Consider the following 19093-nt stretch of genomic DNA (forward strand, 5'->3'; position numbering starts at 1 on the left):
ACACCACACTGTATCAACAGGAAATGCAGTGGTACGTGCAACCCCGTGCTGTGGATATCCCTAGACCTCTGACTGCCAGAAGCTGGGACTGGATGACATGGGATGGATCACTCTATAACTGCCCTGTACTGGTCATTCCCTCTGAAGCATCTGGCACTGGCCACTGTCGGAAGACAGGATACTGGGCTAGGTGGACCATTTGTCTGACCCAATATGGCTGTTCTTATGGTGTGAAACATGGCTGCCACTGCCTGCAGTTTTCCATGCGGGGCTGGTAGGGCTGGGGGTCGGCAACAATCCATTCCTCCCCTTTCTCTGACAGGATGGCAAAACCCCTGTTTGCAATCTGAGGCCAACCTGGGATGCTAAGGCAAAAAGATCTGGTGCAGCCTATCTGATTTACTACAGCAAATTCTTTCCCAGGTGTCTGGCTAAGCACGACCTTATGTGTGTTCATGAACTGGAGCCCTACTGATTCTCTAGCTGGAGTATGGAGTGGGCAAGGGAAAGGAGTAAGGCTGGCGATGGGGACTGCGACAGAGGTGCAAATAAGCAGCTCCAGTAATTGCAACGAAGCTGGTGTCAATTTCCCATTTTGCTTAAAAATCACTTGAAATTGGGAAGCTCATCTTGGTTCTCTAGAATAAAAATAAATAAATAAAAATTTTAAAATAACAAAATAAAAATCCGACGTTCTGTCACAACCTAATAAACCAGGAAGGAACCTTGATCCTCTGCTTTATAATCACCATATGAGTGCTCTGAAAAAGTTATTAACAACTTCTTAAACTTGCCTCAGTCCCCTTATAAAAATTCCTATTACCCTAATAAAACAAACAACATTAAAAAGGGGAACAAGCTCAATTTAACCCTGAGCCAAGACTGGTGCAGTCCAATGAGTAAGATCCTCAGTGGGTGTAAATTGGTGTAGCTCCAGAGATGTCAATAGGGTGATGCAGACACGCTAGCTGAGGATCTGGTTCTACAATGTTTATCCTGCTAGCAAGAGTGGCTTGCTTCCCTGGCATGGACTGCTGAGGGCGTGTGTGGTTGGGAACCCCATAGCTATGCCATGGTATAGGAGTCAGGCGCACCTGGAAACTTGTTCAGGGGTAAGGCCATAGTTACACTACCATAAAACTGGGGGTAGGCCACTGGGAAATTAGGCCACTGGGTTCTACTCTCAGGTCTCCTATTGACCCACCCAATCATGCCTCCATCTTGTGCCTCAGTTTCCCTACCTGTAAAACTGGGATAATGCCACTCACCCAGCTGAGAATCTAGAATAGACCAGTACTGCCTAAAAGCAAAGCATTAGCCAAACTAGGAGTGAGAACACAATCTCATTCCTCAGGAATCCCGTAGGTTTCAGTTCATCATTAGAATGGCTCATTTACAATGATAGGTAACCCAGTTGTTAAAAATCTTTAATGGTATAGGAAGGATAAATTCCATCACTTGGCTGAACAGAGAAAATATGCAGAGAAGTGACTGGGTTTTCATAAATCACTAGTGCATGGTGGTACAATCGAGTTAGGACTTAAAATTCAGGTCAGGAGATAGGTAGTCTCATAATCCACCAAGGGAAGGTAATTTATTCTGTTTATATCTTTTTACTGCAAGCCAAGGGGAAAAAAAACTCCACAATGATTTTGCATTTTAAATATTAGTTCAGAGCTGCCGCCTTCCTTGGACTTTATTTATTTATATCTCTGGGAAGAAAAAAAAAAAAAAGAGGTGAGAATCTTTAGCTGTTTGGCAGCAGGGCTGTGTGAGTGATACGGGCTGGAATCAATATAGTTTAACTGCCACATCTTATTAAGAATTACAGCTCTGTGCAAGGCAGGATAAATAAAACACACAGATTCTGGGCTTTAAAGGCTTGCACCTAGGCCAGCTGTCTTAGAACTGTCCTTGTTTTGTTAAAGTGACCCCCTGCTTTGCAGGCCTCTGAAGTCATCTGACAGATTAGAGGGGGAAATGGGAGGATGAAAGTAAAGAGGTAGGTGGGGAGGTATATGGGTGGAGTGGGTGGAGCAATAGATAGATAATAATGAAAGAGCAGGAAAGAAGAGAAGAAGACAATAAGAAAGAAAGAAAGAAAGAAAGAAAGAAAGAAAGAAAGAAAGAAAGAAAGAAAGAAAGAAAGAAAGAAAGAAAGAAAGAAAGAAAGAAAGGTCATAGTGGGTCAGACCAAAGTTCCATCTAGCCCAGTATCCTGTCTTCTGACAGTGGCCAATCTGGCAGTGCTCCAGAAGGAATGAACAGAACAGGAAATCATCAAGTGATCCATCCTGTTGCCCATTCCCAGCTTCTGGCAAAGAGAGGCTGGGGACACCATCCCTGCCCATCCTGGTTAATAGCCATTGATGGACCAAAACTAAACTCGATGAGGACAGCCACAATCAGATGCCTGGTTCGTGCCCTGACGCTCCAGCTCCAGAATAGTGTGGATGGGAAATGGTCACCCTGGCTCTGCATTGTGGCAAAGCTCTGGTCTCCTCTCCTTGATCTGGGGGGGTCTCTTTTCAAGTCAGGATAGTGGACCCCGGAGAGTCTTCTGGGCTCTGCTGAGCCAGGGAGACTTTCCACTGATTTCAGTGGGCACTGGGTCAGGCCCTAAGGGAAGTCACCAGTTTGGGGTTCCTGTGAGAAAGCCAGCCCATCATAAAACGGGGAGAAGGCCCCAGCGAAGGGACTGAGGGGCCAGCGAGGCCTTGTGGTCGGCAGTTGCCATGTTGGCCCTAGGCTAGGAGACAGACAAGGTGGGTAAGGCTGTATCTTTTACTGGACCAACTGCTGTTGGTGAGAGATGTGGGCCCAAGGAAAAATGTTACCTCACCCAGCGGGTCCCGTGATTATCTCACAGTGGCAGGGGCTATTTCCAGAGTGAGGGGCAGCTGGGCTGCCCTGAAGAGAAGGATCCTTTAACAGCGCTGGATACACAAGAACCACACGCCCTTAGACGTTGGGCAGGGGAGGATCAGGGACGGTTCCTGGCTACTGCAAGTTAGCTACACCTCAACACAAGGCCTCCTCCCCAACCGCCCCATCATCACCTTCCCTGCCTGTACCCCAGACAACGAGCAGCGCACAACAGCAGCACCATTCGGTTTCTCCAGCAATGACGGGGCTGCTGACTATATCACCTCCCCCGACACCCACAGAGCGGGAGCTGTGCTTCCTTGAGCAATCCCACAGCAGTATGGGCCATCACCAGTCCTGGGCCCCCTGCTCCAGCCCGGAGAAGGTATTTTTCACCCACACTGAAAGGGAGCATGAGCCATGTAAAAAGGTCTCAGTCTCTGCCCTCTTTCCCCTGCCCCTTTTCCTTGGCACAATGGGTTTAGCTCAGGGGGGTTAACAAACAACTGCAAGAAAGATCCAGCAGCATCAACAAGCTAAGCGCTGGTTCTGGGGCTTTCACCTGTTGTTTCCCAGGTGACCCCCGTCTTCTCCCACCATCTTGGGCTGAGAGGCTAACGTCAGCAGCCTTTGGAGCCAGCGCCAGCCTTTCCCATACCTCTGCTCTGATGACGCACCCATAGTTTGAAATCAACATGTGTCTCACAGCCCCCATTCTACCCCCGAAAGCCTCACTCCTAACACCCCCATGGGCAGCACTTGCTTCTTAGCAGAGAGAGGCCTTGTTTGCATGGGGGTGATTAAAAAAAAAAAACAGGGCAATTATTTCCAGAATTGTAAAGTAGCATCGAAAAGAAAACAGGGGTGTGTGTGTGCCTCTGGCTGTGTGTCTAGTTGTGCATCTGTGTCAGTCGCGTTTGTACGTGTGTGTGACAAGATTATGGGTATAAAACAATTGAATTACATCCTTCAGCTATTCATGCTGAGAAACTGAGGTCTGTCTCTCTCTCTCACACACACACACACACTTTTAAACCAATCATTGCAGACAATTTTATTTTAACAAAACTGATCACCTAGCTAGTTATAGCGATAAAGCTGCTTAGCGCTGAGGCAAACAGAGTAGTTACAGAATCCCATAGCTGCTGTTCTACTGATTCCGCCCTTGCTGGCTGGGCTGCACTGTGTACAATTCCGCCCTCTCCGAACGGGCTTTCTTCTTCTCTCGGGCTGCTGCTGCAGGAGGAGGAGAGAAATGTGGCTGCCTAATTAAAATTGTCTCACTCCGTCTCTTTTCTTGGGCTATTGTGACAAGTGCGGCACTCACTTGGTAAATCATAAATTTCTGGGTAGGGTTGGAGACTTGTTTGGGGGGGGTGGGGGTGGTTTGCAGAGAAGATGAAAAGATAATCAAAACATCCATTATCACTCTTTGCCTGTGTTGTGTATGCATTGACCTCAAGCTAGTATGAATTTCAAGAGGCAAAAACAAACTGAAAGCAACCCCTCCTTGAATCTCACGGTGGCTCGATCCAAAGCCCACTGATGAAGCCAATGAAAGTCTTTCGGTCCCTTGACTCGGATGGGCTTGGCAGTTTGACGAAAGCCTGGCAAACCTCTCTGAGGGAAGATGACTTGGCATTGGAGCCTGGCATTGGAGCTCTCCTGACTCACAAGGGTTTTAATGGGCCTGCAGAAATTGGGTACTTCCGTGAGTAAGGGCTACTCAGCTGAGTCAGGACTGCAAGATTAAACCCCTGATGTCATAGACACTTCTTGCCGAATGCTGGAGGGGGGCTATAATAACACTAACCAATAAATACCTCTGACACTGGGCAGCACCATTACAGTACATTGTAAAGAAGAGCGCTCGCTGCACAATATTTCAGCTGCACTGTCTCGTGCCAGAGTTTTTCCAACAATGTCAAGAAGCTAAAGCTATTGTGGCAGAATTTTTTAAACCCCAGTTGCTTCTTTCCTTTTCTTAAAAAAAGGGACCAGGTAAATGAGGATTAGTTAACTAACAGGCCTTGTATTCACTCTGAACGACACGAGCTAGTCACGCTGCCACCAGCTGCAAGAGGCAGTGGTGAAAGGAAATCCACAAGGCTTTTGAAAAACAATTTCTTTTCTTTTTAAAAATTATTAGCCTTTTAAATTTTTTTAAGCAAACCTCTTTCCTGTCACTCCCCTCTCACCCCCCCCTTAAGAATATAAAAATGTTGGAGCATTAGTTGACTAAAGTACAATAAATAACCAGTAAACACAAAAACATACTTTATTTGTTTCTTCTTTATACAAAATAAAGAAACTAGAAGCAAAAACTATAATACATCCTTCAATCCGTGTGGCCTCCAATAAACTTTTGGGTTTGAAGTGGTGTTTGCCAGAGACATTCGGACTTGGATCGCTTTTTTATTGGTAGTTTTAGTTATATTTCTGCCCAGTGGAAAACAAAACAAACCCCAAGATTCTCCAAACATTAAAGTTCCACAGTCCTGGAAAGCTAAACCAGAACTAACCACCAGGGGTCGCCTTGTCATCAGTGAAGGTTTTCTTTTGCAAGACACACCAATTCCCATTCCCACCTCCATCACCACAAAACGAACCTTCTAATTAAAAAAAAGTGGATTATGAGGGGGTTCCCCCCTTTCCAGATTAAGATTAAAAAGATGCAATTCTGGATTGAAGAAAGAAAGAAAGAAAGAAAGAAAGAAAGAAAGAAAGAAAGAAAGAAAGAAAGAAAGAAAGAAAAGCCCCCCCCGCCCCCGAAAAGTAGGCAGTCCAGTCAATCAGGAAATCTGTGATCCAGTCCACTTCAGCTTTGGTCCAAGAGATGCTGCTTCAGATCCTTGCAGAGGTTAGTCAGCATTGGCACGTTTCGGCAGCCGTGCCTGCTCACACGTGGCGAGGAAAAAAGACACTGAGTGCGGGGATCCCCCGCGGCCTGTGTCCTGTGGCTTGGGGTGGGGGTGGGACTCCGGAGAATTTTGGCATCAGTGTCAGGCGGCCGGTTTTGGTTCCTGGTGTCTTAGCCGGGGCTGGGACGAGGAGGCTGGATCTGCCTGGGGCAGAGGGAGCCGGGGGTCCCCAGCACCCCCACACCCTCTGGCTGGGTCAGCCCTACCACACCGCTGCCTCGTTCAGCTCCTGGTTTGGATGCGAGAGGGGGCCGCTGTACCCGCTGTTGCTGGACATGGAGAAAGGGGGGCTGGGGCCGCCGCTGAAGACCTCGCCGGGAATGGGGTGCAGCGAGCCGGTCAGGCCCGGCTCGGGGCTCGGGGTGTCAGGGTGCGAGATCATGTCGGTGTACCTTTGGTTTTCAGAGGAGTGGTGTCCGGGGAGCGGCGGCTCCAGGGGCCCCAGGGGCGTGGAGCCGGGCCCTGAGGTTGGAAGGTAGCTGGAGTCTGCTGGGGACTGGGCTTGCGAGGGAGGCCCGTGGGGGAAAAAATCGTAGTTCCCGCCTGGCCCGTAGTAGTCTCCTTGGTAATCTGGAGCAGGGGAGAGAGAGGAGGGTGAGGCGGGGCCAGGGCGCTCCAGAGCCTTCCCGGCCCAGCTGAAGCCAGACTCCCCCAGCGCAGAGCCCGAGGGTTTTCCGGGACTGGCCGGAGCTAGCGCCTCCCACCCCCAGGAGCGGCTGCGAATTGTCTGCGCGTAGGGCCACACAGCCCCGGGGGCCAGGTGCGCACCTCTCTCCCCGCTGCCGGTACCCAACACACGCGCAAAGGCGGTCAAGGGGTCCGGGTACAGCAACGCGGAGAGGGGCAGGCCTTTGCAGCCGCCTGGCCCGTCGCTTTTGCTCCACCACAGAAGAGCAGCTCATGCAAGTGAGCTTTCAGGGTCCGGCATTTATTTGCTGGCTGCGTCTTTCACTGCCTGTCCCCACCCTAAGCCGAAGGACACCGATTTCCAGATCCTGTGACAAAAACCAGGGAGGGATTGGTTCAAACGCGTTACTGGGGTCCCACAATTATCCAGCTCAATTGTCCAACGGGCGAGCAAGGTCTAGGATCAGAACCCGGGACATTTTTATCAGCTACAGAGATTTGTATCTGACACTTGCGCGCTTTTTTCGGAAGCCACCAAGCTGCAGAATATCCCACTTTCATCACGTGCAAAAGAACAGAATAAACAGATTCCTAACCGGGCACTAGTGACTGTAACCGTTAATAACCCCAACGTCTTCCACTAACCAGATAAAGCGGAAATGCTTTCAGAGGAGATAGAATTATAACAACACGTCTAATAAATATTTTCCGGAGGGAAATGGGATTAGGTTGTAATGTTTAAAAGGTTTTGCTTCAAATAAGTGGGAGCGGATGGAAAAAACAGTGTATTTAAGTCGATGAACCCCCCTAAGTAATATCGACATTGATTGCGCTTTCATCCTGACAAGCAACCTTCCCCCAGCACCCCCCAGAACAACAGCATCGCAGTCGGAATCTTTGAAAATAGCGGAAGTCTCTGGAAAGCCGCGAAATCCTGGACAGGATTAGAAACCTGGTGGGGGGGGGGGAGGGGAGGAGAAACTGAACGCGCTGAATTTCTTCCCAAACCTAAAAACAAAATAGTCTCCATAATTGTAACTGACCAAAAATTAATAAAAAGAACTAGAAAAGGTGTCACTGTCTATAGCGCTCTGTTAAAAAACAAAACAAAACAAAACAAAACAAAACTACCCTCACAACTCCAGGGAGATCTTTCTCTCTAGATACAGGAGGAGGATGAGAGAGAGAGAGAGAGAGAGAGAGAGAGAGAGAGAGAGAGAGAGATTGTGTAAATGGCTGGATGGAAAAAAATCTCTTATTTAGCTGGCACAGAAGGAAAGAACAGGAGGATTTTCCCCCCGCTCAGCAATGGCAGGGTTGCAAGGGAGGGGTCATTTTTCTAAGCCCCCAGCTCACGCAGCAGCCAGGCAGGCTGGCAACCCCCAGCTAGGGCTAGCTCCAACTTTCAGCGCCCCCCCCCATCCCAAGCTGCCTTCAGTGGCGGGGCAATGACCCCCCTACACACCCGCACCCCAACAGGCACCGCTAGGGAGAGATCGGCCCCTGCGTGTCGTGAAGGGGCCGAATTTCGAGGGGCCACATGGCCCGAGCGGGGAGGGGAAGGAGCCGACAAGGGGGAGAAAACAACTAGCAAACACGCAGGGCCCGGCCCCTGTGATAGTGACCTTCCATATGCTCCGGGAGCTCGGAGGTAATTGGAACAAATGCCGTCTGAAAGAGGTACAAAAGGGGGCAGCTGGAGCTTTGTTCCCGGGCACACACGCGGGGGGGCGGGGGCTGAGTGGGAGCGGGGCTCTGTTCATTCAGACAGCTTCATCACAATGCCCCTTTCTTACTTGCTGCAGGGGTGCAAACTTGGCCAAGGACCGGACGGAATCTCTAACAGGGGGATTAGAGGAGATCTCGACAAGCTGAGCTCGCATTCAGGGCGAGGGAGGGCGGGGGGATGTGGGCGGCTGCGGGGGTGGGGGGGGCGACGACCTTTCAAACAGATGCCACAGGAAGGGTGGCAAAGTCATGGCAACCGGCCCTCACCTTCCCTCCTACCCGCTGCCTTGGCCAGTTGGGTCCTTAGCTCTTTGGTTTCTGGGCGAGAATGATCCGTGATCGGTATCTCCGGGCCAATGAGCAGCGGGGGCGAGAGAGAGAGAGAGAGAGAGAGAGATGGAAAGAAAGTGAAGGAAAGATGAAGGGTTGGAAGGATGGAAAGAAGGAAAGAGGAAGGGATGGAAAGAGAAAATGATGGAGGAATGGAAAGAAAGAAAAAAGGATGGAGGAATGGGAAGAAAGAAAAAAGGATGGAGGGATGGAAAGAAGGAGAGAGGAAGGGATGGAGGGATGGAAAGAGGAAGGGATGGAGGGATGGGAAGAAGGAAAGTTTGGGAATATGTTGTATTCAAACTCCTCGAACCCAGCGAGATTCCATTACAGCCTGGGGCTGGGGCTGCCGGGCCCCTCTGAACTCCGAGCGCCTTGGGCGGGTTTGTGGACGCGCTAGCCGAGCCCCGCGGCAATGAACTCACAGCATCCCCGGGTTTCGCTGCTGGGGAGCAGCGGCAGAGGCAGGGCAGCCCCCTGCCTTTCCCGTGTTACTTTCTGTACAAATGATGCTTCCTTTAAAAAACCCACCCAGTCTCTGTAAGGGCAGGAGCGCGCTCCATCTGCCATGCGATGTATTTCTAAGGGAGGGACTGGGAGACGAGGGAATCCCCTTCTGCCTCAAAAGCCAAATCGACACAACCACACCCCCCAGCCCCTCACCGCGCCTCTCCTCTGGCCAGGAAACAGCCCCCAAGCCGCAGGGAAGGTATCTTTCTCCTCCTGTCTGTGAGGTGGGTTTCATGACCATTTGCCAGCTGTGCGTCTAAATCCGGAGCGTTTACTCCTGGGAGTAAACTTTATTCAGGCGACGAGTCCTACAGAGCCAGAATCTGGGGTCGGTTACACCGGTGTGAATCCGGATTCACACCAGGGGTAACTGAGGTCAGAATCCGGCCCCTGGCTGTGGACAGGACAGGAGTAAGGTAACCGGCAGGACCGCGCGCCGGAGCAGTAAATTTACCCCCAGTAGTAAAGTTTGGAGGATCGAGCCCTACAGCATCACAGCGGGAGTTTCTCTATGGCGCCCCGCGCAGCTCCTGTGAACTCCGGAACCCTTCACGTACGGGACGGAGAGGGACTTTAACTGGAGATTAACTCTTTCCTTTCTCTCGGGAATCCCAGATTGCATCAGCAGCGCATGGGTGCGATCTAACCCCTAGGGGCACGAGAGGCGGCAAAGTCCCCCAAAGACCGCATCTCTTCCTGTCTATGTACAATCGCCGAGTAGAAGGAGACACACCCGGGAAGCACGGCTCCCCGACTTCTCCCGGCTGCGGAGCTCCCGGAAATAGGACAAGGGCCTACGCGCCGGGGTTTGCTCCACTCAGGCGATCTTCAGGGCACAGAAGGTAACAATTTTACCAGACCCACAAATTCCTTCCCCCCCCGCCGCACCCAGCCAGGAAAGGCGGTAACAATGAAGAGAATCCGGAGCTAACACTTTGGAAGGAAGTGGCGTGAACCGGATTGGGAGAAAGCACCAAGACCTTCCCTTAAAGACAAACTCCAGAGTCTTACGGCCAGTTAATACAGAACGCAAGTAGCGGGCTCTCTCGTTTAAAAGACACAATGAAATGCTATAAAATGTAATACACTTCAGAGCCTTAATTTCTAAAGGTGGCAAAAGAAAGAATAAAAAGAAACGAGAAAGAAAGAACAAATGAACAAAAGAAAGAAAGAACAGTGATCAAATAGAAAAGAACGAACAAATAAATCGATTAACAGGGGAGAAAAATGAAAGAAGGAACAGTGATCAAATACAAAAATGAACAAATGAATTGATGAACAAGAAAAAAGAAAGATGAAAGAATGAACAATGATCAAATAAAATGAACAAATGAATGAACAAGAAAGATAGAAAAATGGAAAGAAAGAAAAATGAAGAAGAACAATAATCAAATACAAATGAACAAATGAATGGATGAACAAGAAAGAAAAGAAAGAAAGAACTATAATCAAATAAAAATGAATGAAAGAAAGAAAGACAAAGAAAAGTGAAGGAATGAAAAATGATCAAGAAGAAAGAAAGAATGAAAGAAAGAAAAAGAAAGATTCCTCCAGCCTTAATTTGTTTGCTCTGGGATCTGTGTTTGTTTTGTTTTTACAATGTTTGAATACAAAGAGTGTTAGGAGGTCATCCAGGAAGTGATCCATAAAATGCTCATTACCTCCATAATAAGAGTAAGGGGTAGAACCCAACATTTCAGATTCATCCAGCCTGCCTCCCAGAGGGCGCATGCGCCGAGGACTCCTGAAGAAGGCATGCCTCCTGGCCCCCAGCGCGCTCAGCTGTTTCATTCTCCTCTCTTTGGACCTTCGATTCTGGAACCAAACCTGCGGGCAAATTAAACAACATCAGCAACGTGGTGACAACATCCCCCACCCAGCCCCCCAGCTCCCGCCAGCTGCCTCCCAAGGCCCCGTCAAGCCACACGGGCGCTTTGGAGAGGCCGGCGCAAGAGCTCTGATCTGCCTGCTTTTAACGGGCCTGGCCTGTCTCCTGCACTACGTGTCTGCCCCAGGGCGGCCGCGGTCTCCAGACTAATCGACTAACGCACGGACTGGTCTCTGCGATGTAGGGGCGCATAGATCTGCTGCGGTACACACGTATACAGCCAGACCAGGAAGCTGGTGGTGTTAATAGGATGCCAGCTAAGAAACGGGTTCCCTTCACATGATCGCCTCAAGATGTTCCAAGTTTCTCCTGCAGGATTTGCCAGATGAAGGCAGCAGCAAGTCACATCCTCCCCCCCGCCAACTCCCAGCTGACAGGCTCCCCGAAGATCCACTTTCCCATTCTTTGGACAAGCTGAATACTTTCTGGACCCTTTACAAGAGGCAGGCGAAGAGGCTCTGAAGAAAAATGAAGAGAAACTTCCAACCGGGGGATTAAACTCTGCAGTTTAGCCAGTGGAGCAGATTGGCTTTGAATTAAAAAGAAGAGGAAAGTTGCGAATGAACTCTGAGAACCATCCAAGAGTGAAGGATTTTTGCACACCCTTGGAGAGGTTTATAATGAAGTGTGCTTCCTACCCCCCCTCCTCTAAAGCCGAGAAGACATATTCATAAAGGCAATTAAAGGGACTTTTCAAACTGCAAACAGTTGTGGGGGTGCCTGCTTTCCTAATCTAGCTATCCACCCATCGACAGAAACGTAGAGCAATACAGAGTGTATGGAGACAGATAGAAATGTATAGCGATAAATGAGAACACGGAGAATATGTACAGCGCCCGATGCTAAAGCGGGAGGTGGGGGGCAAGACAGGCATTCTTGGACATTTTCCCATCTTGCAGATTTCAGAGGTGAAATACAGAACACTCCATCCCCCCTTTTGTTTGGTCTGGAACAATTTTTTTTTACACGCTCAACACTATATATTTGCCAACAGTACGGCAAAAACGCCTTTGAAAGTATTACTTCAGCAGTAGCAAGAGACCCGAACATTCTTCTCTGGTTTACCTCAATCTATGTCTCTGTTTTGGGACTTGTTTTGATTCCTCCCCAATTTCCTCTTTAATATAAATGTGCAGATTCTCTTAACCAACACTGTGAATAAATCTTGTTGCAAAATGTCAAGACAGACAGCTCTCGGGTTGACCCAGTTTAAAGGACTGATGTTAATTTCTTCTCTAGAACCCCCTTTGCTTTGCAACTTTTTTATGATTTTCACTTTTAATTTATGATTAGTGGATTTTTGGGCGGGGACCGTTCTGAACTCTTTTCCGCTGACTGGCTTAGCCTGAAAGTCCCACCAGGCAAATACAGGATAAAGAGATTTTAATGAAGAACTGACATTGCTTCAAATAAGTAAGCAGGGAACTGAACGAAGGTTGAGGCATCTGGTTGACATCGTGTTTGGAAGAACTTGCCATCAGGTATTGGATGGAGATGTAATAATCCGGCCTGCTGGATTTTGCATCCAGCACCAGATACAGCCTATAGACCCGGAGTCTACTGGGGACTGCTTGATCGTTTTTTGTTTTTGGCTAACATGGCCTCCATTTGGGTTGGCATCATCTCCCACTGATGTCAACCGGAGCCTTTTCATTGACCTCAATGGGAGCTGAGTCAGTTCTTTAGAGAACTTGGGTCTGATCCGAAGCTCACTGAAATCGATGGGAGTCGATCCACTTTGGATAACTCACTCAAAGCGCTGCCCAGAGTGCGTGGGGGGCTCAAACCCGCACGGGAAAGGCTGAGTCCCAAACTCCAGGCCTGGGTTGGTCAGCACGTCTGCAGATCCACGTCTGGCGTAAGGGCCAGGTCCAAAGGACTGGAGCCTTTCCATCGAGTTCAGTGGGCTCCGGAGGGGGCGCTAAGCACACCAATGCTTGAGACTGAGTGCTGGCTTTCGCCTGAGGACTCTTCAGATGAAGAAAACAATTATATAACTAGAGAGCTTTCAAAACAAAATCTCTGATCATCATCGCTAGTACTAACAGTGGCCAATTATTAGAACTGTTATCATAATATTGACAAGAGGAAATTGTCCTCTTGGTTAGGCGAGAGGAAGAGTTCAGTATCTAGAGAACACCACAAGAGGGACAGCAAGAATTGAGCAGTGGCGTGGGAGTGAGGGGTCCTAAGTTCGAGTTCCAGCTTTGCCACATGGATGAACCTTTGCAAATCACTTCGCTGCCTTGTGCCTCAGTTTCCCCATCTATAAAGTGGGGGCTTACCACATTCGTAAAGCCTCTTAAAGGGGTATGTATAATTATTACCAAGGGGAGATATTCATGGCAAAGATCTACTTGGCCTCGCCTTTGTTAATATATGCCAATTTCCTCCGACACTTTGGCATCTTGCCAGAACCCTTTTCTTTAAATATCAGAATTTTCTGTCCCCCTCCTCCCCCTCCCACTTCTCACAGCCCTGAAGTGGGACTGCTGAGTTTGGGACGTCACAGTCATCTCCATGGCGACAGGCTGTGATGTAACAAAAGTAGGTGGCTGGGAGCTGGACCCCAAGGGATCCAAAGAGGGAAGCAGGAATGACTCGGATACGTGCTCGCCCCACCTGGTTAAGCAGATGGCGATGCTATGGGCGGTCACTCTAGTCCCTGTTTTTGATCCTTTCTCCTATGCTCTGCTATGACACCTCTTGTAGCTGCGCTTGTCTGTACCTGGATCACTCTCATGTTGAGCCCTGTCTCCTGGGCCAGCTGTTCCCGGATGTGCCTGGTAGGTTTGGGGGTAGCAGCAAAGGCAGCCTTGAGAGTCTCCAGTTGCTTGGCTTTAATTGTAGTCCGAGGTCCCCTCCTCTTGGTGCCCGAGTTCTGTTCCTCGTTCTCGTTGTTGGTGGTCTCTTTGTCCGAGGAGGTGGAGTTGTCTGTTTCCTTTGTATCATCCTGCATGGGGTCCTGAAGATCCGGGGACAAACTTCTGTCTGTACAGGAGGACACTGCAAGGGAGAGGCAGAGGGAGATGGATGACTCTGGGCAGAGACGGGACCTTCACCCCCACTGTCCCTCCCGGGGAGGGGGGGGGTTGAACTTCTTTGGAGGCTAGATCCTCCTAACTCTCTGCGCTAATTTAACACGAATCAATCACTCCCAGTGAACACCACGAAGAGTTAATGAGGGGTCTGAATTAGCAGCAACATGGGCTCATCGGGCTATGTGGCAACAGGGAAACACAACACCCCCGGCCTTTTCTGCCACTCGGGCAGGCAGAGGGTGTGACTCCGGTGTGAAACCTCTGGCTTCGGTGGCGTCGCATCGGATTTACGACAGGGTGACTGGATCCGGATGGCAGATTTGCAACCCATTGGCATAGAGGGTGCTGTCCAAGGCTCCCACACTGGGGAAGGAAGCGCTTTCGTTTGGACCAGCTGAGCGTTTTCCTTTAAGACACAAATCGAGCCATAGCTGGGGAATAAGAACCCCTGCCACAAAGCCTTGGCTGTAACCACCGGGGCTCGGGGATTTCATTCACCGCCTTGGCCCTGGCTCATCCCCCCACGCTTCGGAGCCAGCAAAACCCTGACCCTGGGATCGGAAATAGGCCAGCTGCCCGCCTCCCCCGCTCCCAAACAGGCCCCTAATGTGAAGACCGCCGGGCAACCTCTGCTCGCCTGGCTCAGAGCAGCGCCCAAGGGAGCCGCCTGGCAAGATCCAGCCGCAGGTATGACCCCAGGGAAGGGGGTGAGCACAGGCCACAGGCATAGACCGCTGTGCCAGTGAGGACCCGATCCCGCTGCCCTGATGCCGAGACAGCTTCCAAGGAAGTCAAACGGGAGTTCCGCCTCTGCCTAAAGAGAGGAGCATCGGGCCCACAACGCGTGCTCCTGTGAATGCGAATAGCCTGCACTGCTCACACACGCCGCAATGAGACACAGACACAGCAGACTAACAGAGCGGGGGAGCTGGGGCATTCCATCCATTGCGTTTTATGAGGGGCTCTGACAGAGAAAGGAAGGAAAATCTGAGGATCTGTGTGTGATTCTAGGGGAAAGGAAGGCAGTTTATCAGTAGAGGGAGAAAGTGGAAGGCCTCAGGCACTGTTAGCCCCATGGCAGTGAAGGGATCGCTCCCCTGAGCGAGGGTTGGGCGCTTGGGGCCTTGTCTGGAGTCTCTTCGCACATAAGGAAGCCGGGAAAATATCCCAAGCCATGGGGATTTTTTAAAGATCGCAGAGCGTGGATGGCGTTTAGGGGAAGGTAATGTTCGTAGCCCAAATCAAACAGGAACCCGGAAAAACAGCTGTCTCCCCAAACTGCCACATCCCCCTTCCCGGGTCTGGTCACATGTTCCCAGCTGGGTCTGTAAATGTAATTGACAGCGGTCGCTTTGCCCCAGCGCCTGCTGAATGTGCGGCCTGGATTTTTTTTAAGTGGAAAAATCTCTTCGCTCTTCACTTCCAACCCTGGCTTTACCCTGCATCCTCCTCCCACTCCAGCCCCTTCCCCCCAGCCCCTCCCCCCAGGTTTTAGTCCACTTTTCTGCTCTCCCTCCACCCTCTCCGAACCGTCCGTATTTTGAGAAATAGGAAAAAAAGAAAAGGGGGAGGGGACCCAGATATATGTATAAAGATCGAAAATAATAAATCGGTAAAGGATCCCCCCCAATACACCCACACTTGTGGGTATCGGACAGCGATAGCTCAGGTTGTATCTGATGCCAGAGCGTGTGTGTGTGTGAGAGAGAGAGAGAGAGAGGCCCAGCCAATACAAAAAAGACTTCAAAACCCTTCTTGTTTTCTAGAATTTGCAGTTTTCTAGAATTTGCTGTTGGAATAAGAAACTAAAATCCCCTCCCGGATGCGTTTTAAATTCACACCTATGCTAGGCCTCTACGGTCCCACCCCCGGTTAGAGGCTGGCGGAGGCTCCGTACCTGAGTTGAGGCTCCCTTCCTTTAGGCTGGGCGAGTTCAAATAGTCCTCTTTGCAAACGAATTTGTTTTCGTCTATGATATAAAGTTCCTCTCCGGTGGAGAGCTGTTTGTTGCAAACCATGCACGTGAAACAGTTCAGGTGAAAGACTTTGTTTCGGGCTTTCCTGACGAGGTCGCTTGGAGAGATGCCTTGGGAGCAGCCTGCGCATTTGGTACCGAACCGCCTAAAACCGGAGCGAGCGAGAGAGAGAGAGAGAGAGAGGATGAAAGTAAATACCCGGGTGCTTAGCGGCCCGGCCTCCCAGTCCCCTATAAGTGCATCCCCCCAACTGCAGGCGCGTGGGTGGAGGGGGTGGGGAGATGAGGCCATGAAAGCGATTGCCTGGATTCCGACAATGAAAGGAAAGCGGATTTGGTCGCCAACAAAATGCGTGCGCAAAATGATTCCTCTGGCGGCGAGCAAAACGCGTCTCCAGTAGCCCAAGAGAGGACTCGCGTTTACTTGTGAATGATCGCCCAGCACCGAGTGCCCTTGTTTGACTCCATACAAATGGACACCCCCCTCACCCGCACTTCAATAGTTCCGTCTCCATGGGAAATATTCTGGGGTGTCTGTTTTGTTTGATCCCTCCCTTATCTCCGGCAGGTAGAAAGTGTCCTCGGCATTACAGCATTTGCTCAACTCGCTTTTGCTCAGACACGGCGCGGAGGAAGGGAAAAATCCTTCTCTTTGGGCCGCCCAAGTTGGGAGGCGAAGGGGCAATTTTCGGAGCTGTATTTTGGGGCAGACATGCATTGGTAGCTAGATCGCAGCTCAGAATAAGGCGAGGGAAGTGGACCAGGTTTTTATACATGCGCGTGAATGCCTGTGATGCAGATGGGCCGCTTTAAGGAGCGGCCACGGTTCGGTGTAAAAAATAACGATCCGCTTTGGTTTTGCGGGATTTATGGAGCAATTTTTACACCCCACTGTATCCACCAGAAAGCTGCAGAGCGTTTGCATCCTTTTTCAGGCTGCATTTCGCGAGGACATAGGAGGTAATCAATGGATTTTCCCTCACAGTCATAATTCCTATGAATATTCCTGTTCTCTTCCATGAGGTCACATCTCAGTTAGTAAATATCTAACCGGGACACTTTGGTTGTTAGAGGGGTGGTTAGTTCCAAAAGAGAAACACAGAGGGCTGCTTATTTAATTCAAAATACAAGTGGGGCTAGGGGATATGAGGATCCTAAAAAGGTCTCCCCCTTCCCCAATAAAACAACCCACACACCAGTGCTGAAAATGGGTCTAGTTTTGATCTCCTTTTATTCTGCATTCCAGCCCCCTCCCCGATTGATTGAATGATTGATTATTATTAATTATTATTATTATTATTCATTGCAGAAAGGGAATATTTTTCCTAGGGAATGATCTATATCAAGCAACAGAATCGTATCTGTTTTTCAAAGCAGGTAATTTAGTTTCCACTTTGGGGTGTTGATTCGGGCTCCCTAGAGGTTTGAGGGCTAGTGGAAGTGGGGTGGACGATGGGGGAGAAGGTGAGGAATAAAACTGTTTTTTCCCCTCCCTTGTTTAAACACAACTTCTAACAGCTTCACTTTCCATGACGTTGATTTAGTGAAAGCATTAGAAGTCATAAGTCATTTTTTTGTCTTATCCTGGAGCATAATTGGCTCATCTGCACCTTATCAAAAATCATTAAAGGCATTTAAGGAGTTGCAGCGTGAGGGGTGCTGAATGCAAAGGGGCCGTTAAAGGTAGTTTACATGTGTAAAGGCGAGTGTGACACTTAACCTATTCAAATTCACCTTCATTAGGGCCTACCGGACTAGGAAAACTGCCGTCTCCCTCCACTCTGTATTAATCATCCCCTGAGCTTTTCACCCTTTAGCTAAACAAATGCCCACATTTACCTCAGTTACAGCCAGAAACAAAAGGCCAGGCGATATTTAGGGCGATTTTACATTTTCAATGAGTTCATTTGTTGATTTAAAAGAAAAGGGGGGGAGGGAGGGGAGGGGACGGGACAGGACAAGTTTGCTCTGCGCACGTATAGCCAATTAGACCACAAAGCCTTGCTCCTAACCCTTGCTAGGAACTTTAGTGTGCTTTTGAGAATTCCCAGTTCAGGCAGGAATGTTGGGGCAAAGGAGTTTGGTGATGTCCCCCCATATTCCGCTCTCTGGCCTCTCTGCACTTGAGTTCTGATTTACGCTCTGTCTCTCCGCAATACAAGTAGCTTTGTTTTTAAAGCCCCGGGGCATTCGAAAATCAGTTTTCTGTTGAGAGAAGTTTTATTCTTCTGTACTCCGGAATGATTTTTTTTAAAGTAACCTACAAACCCATACTCTCTCGCCTGGCGTGCGATCCGCTCGGATCTGGCTCAACCGTGTGCATATACCTACATTAAAAGCATTCGAATCGGGTTACAGAGCGAACAAGGAGCGTGGAGCCCCCCCCCCCCAGTTCTAGGATCTTCCCTTCTGTACAGAAAACTCTGAGGAATATCGCAAAAGGAGGAAATTGACAATAGGGACAACAAGACGCCTGCGGATTTTAAAAAAATCACTGAAACCGACCTGGCCGTGCGGCTAATAAATGGATCCCCCCCCCCCCAGGCACATATAGGGTTCCTTTGGGGAATTGGAGTGGCATATAGATCTGACTCCTTCTGCAGCATCGGGAGTCCACAGCGACCGATGGAGGAGACGCCAGCAAGGTGCCAATTACAGAACGCGCTCAGCTTAGTGGCTAGGACGCTAGGCAAAGCGCAGAAGCAGGGTATCGCTCTGTAACCTTGCCCCGCTATGCTAGCCAAGCAGGCGGGGAAGGGTTCCTCCTTGCGGGACTTACCTGAAAAAGTCATTTTTGCAATAAAGCTTGCCTTCCCTGGAGAAGCATTTCTCCGTCAGGTTGCACTTGCATTCGCAGCACTGGACACATTTAATGTGCCATGCCCTGTCCAACACGTTCAGCAGAAACCTGTCCAGGATGGGCCGCTCGCAGCCTGCACAATGCACCATCATGACCTCCGCAGAGGAAGGCGAGACCAGCAAAATAAAGCAGAATGCAACCCCCACCCCGCCGCCGAAAGCGATCGCAAGGGGGGGAAACGGAAAACAACACTGTCAGCTTCTTGCCTTCTTCTCCTGGGCGTCCTGAGGGCAGGCAAAAAGTGTCGCGTGGACTTCCCAGACCCCCCCCCACTCTTCCCCCACGCCCCCCACACCTCTCCCAGCAGGTTCAATGTGGGGAAGCCAAGCAAAGATATCCTGGTGGGGT

At 49.8% G+C, this 19093-nt stretch overlaps 1 protein-coding gene across 1 annotated transcript; it reads right to left on the reverse strand.

The window, feature by feature from the left end:
* Nucleotides 1-5125: 5125 nt before the first annotated feature.
* Nucleotides 5126-18837, reverse strand: LHX5 (LIM homeobox 5). Its single transcript, XM_073312572.2, has 5 exons — nt 18665-18837; nt 15808-16031; nt 13598-13875; nt 10643-10808; nt 5126-6356 (listed from the first exon to the last, which is right to left on the reverse strand). The coding sequence occupies exons 1-5, from the start codon at nt 18835-18837 to the stop codon at nt 5989-5991; spliced, it is 1209 nt and encodes a 402-aa protein (XP_073168673.2). The 3' UTR covers nt 5126-5988.
* Nucleotides 18838-19093: the final 256 nt, after the last annotated feature.

This window comes from Lepidochelys kempii, chromosome 15 (assembly GCF_965140285.1).
Source record: "Lepidochelys kempii isolate rLepKem1 chromosome 15, rLepKem1.hap1, whole genome shotgun sequence".
NCBI classification, from domain to species: domain Eukaryota; kingdom Metazoa; phylum Chordata; order Testudines; family Cheloniidae; genus Lepidochelys; species Lepidochelys kempii.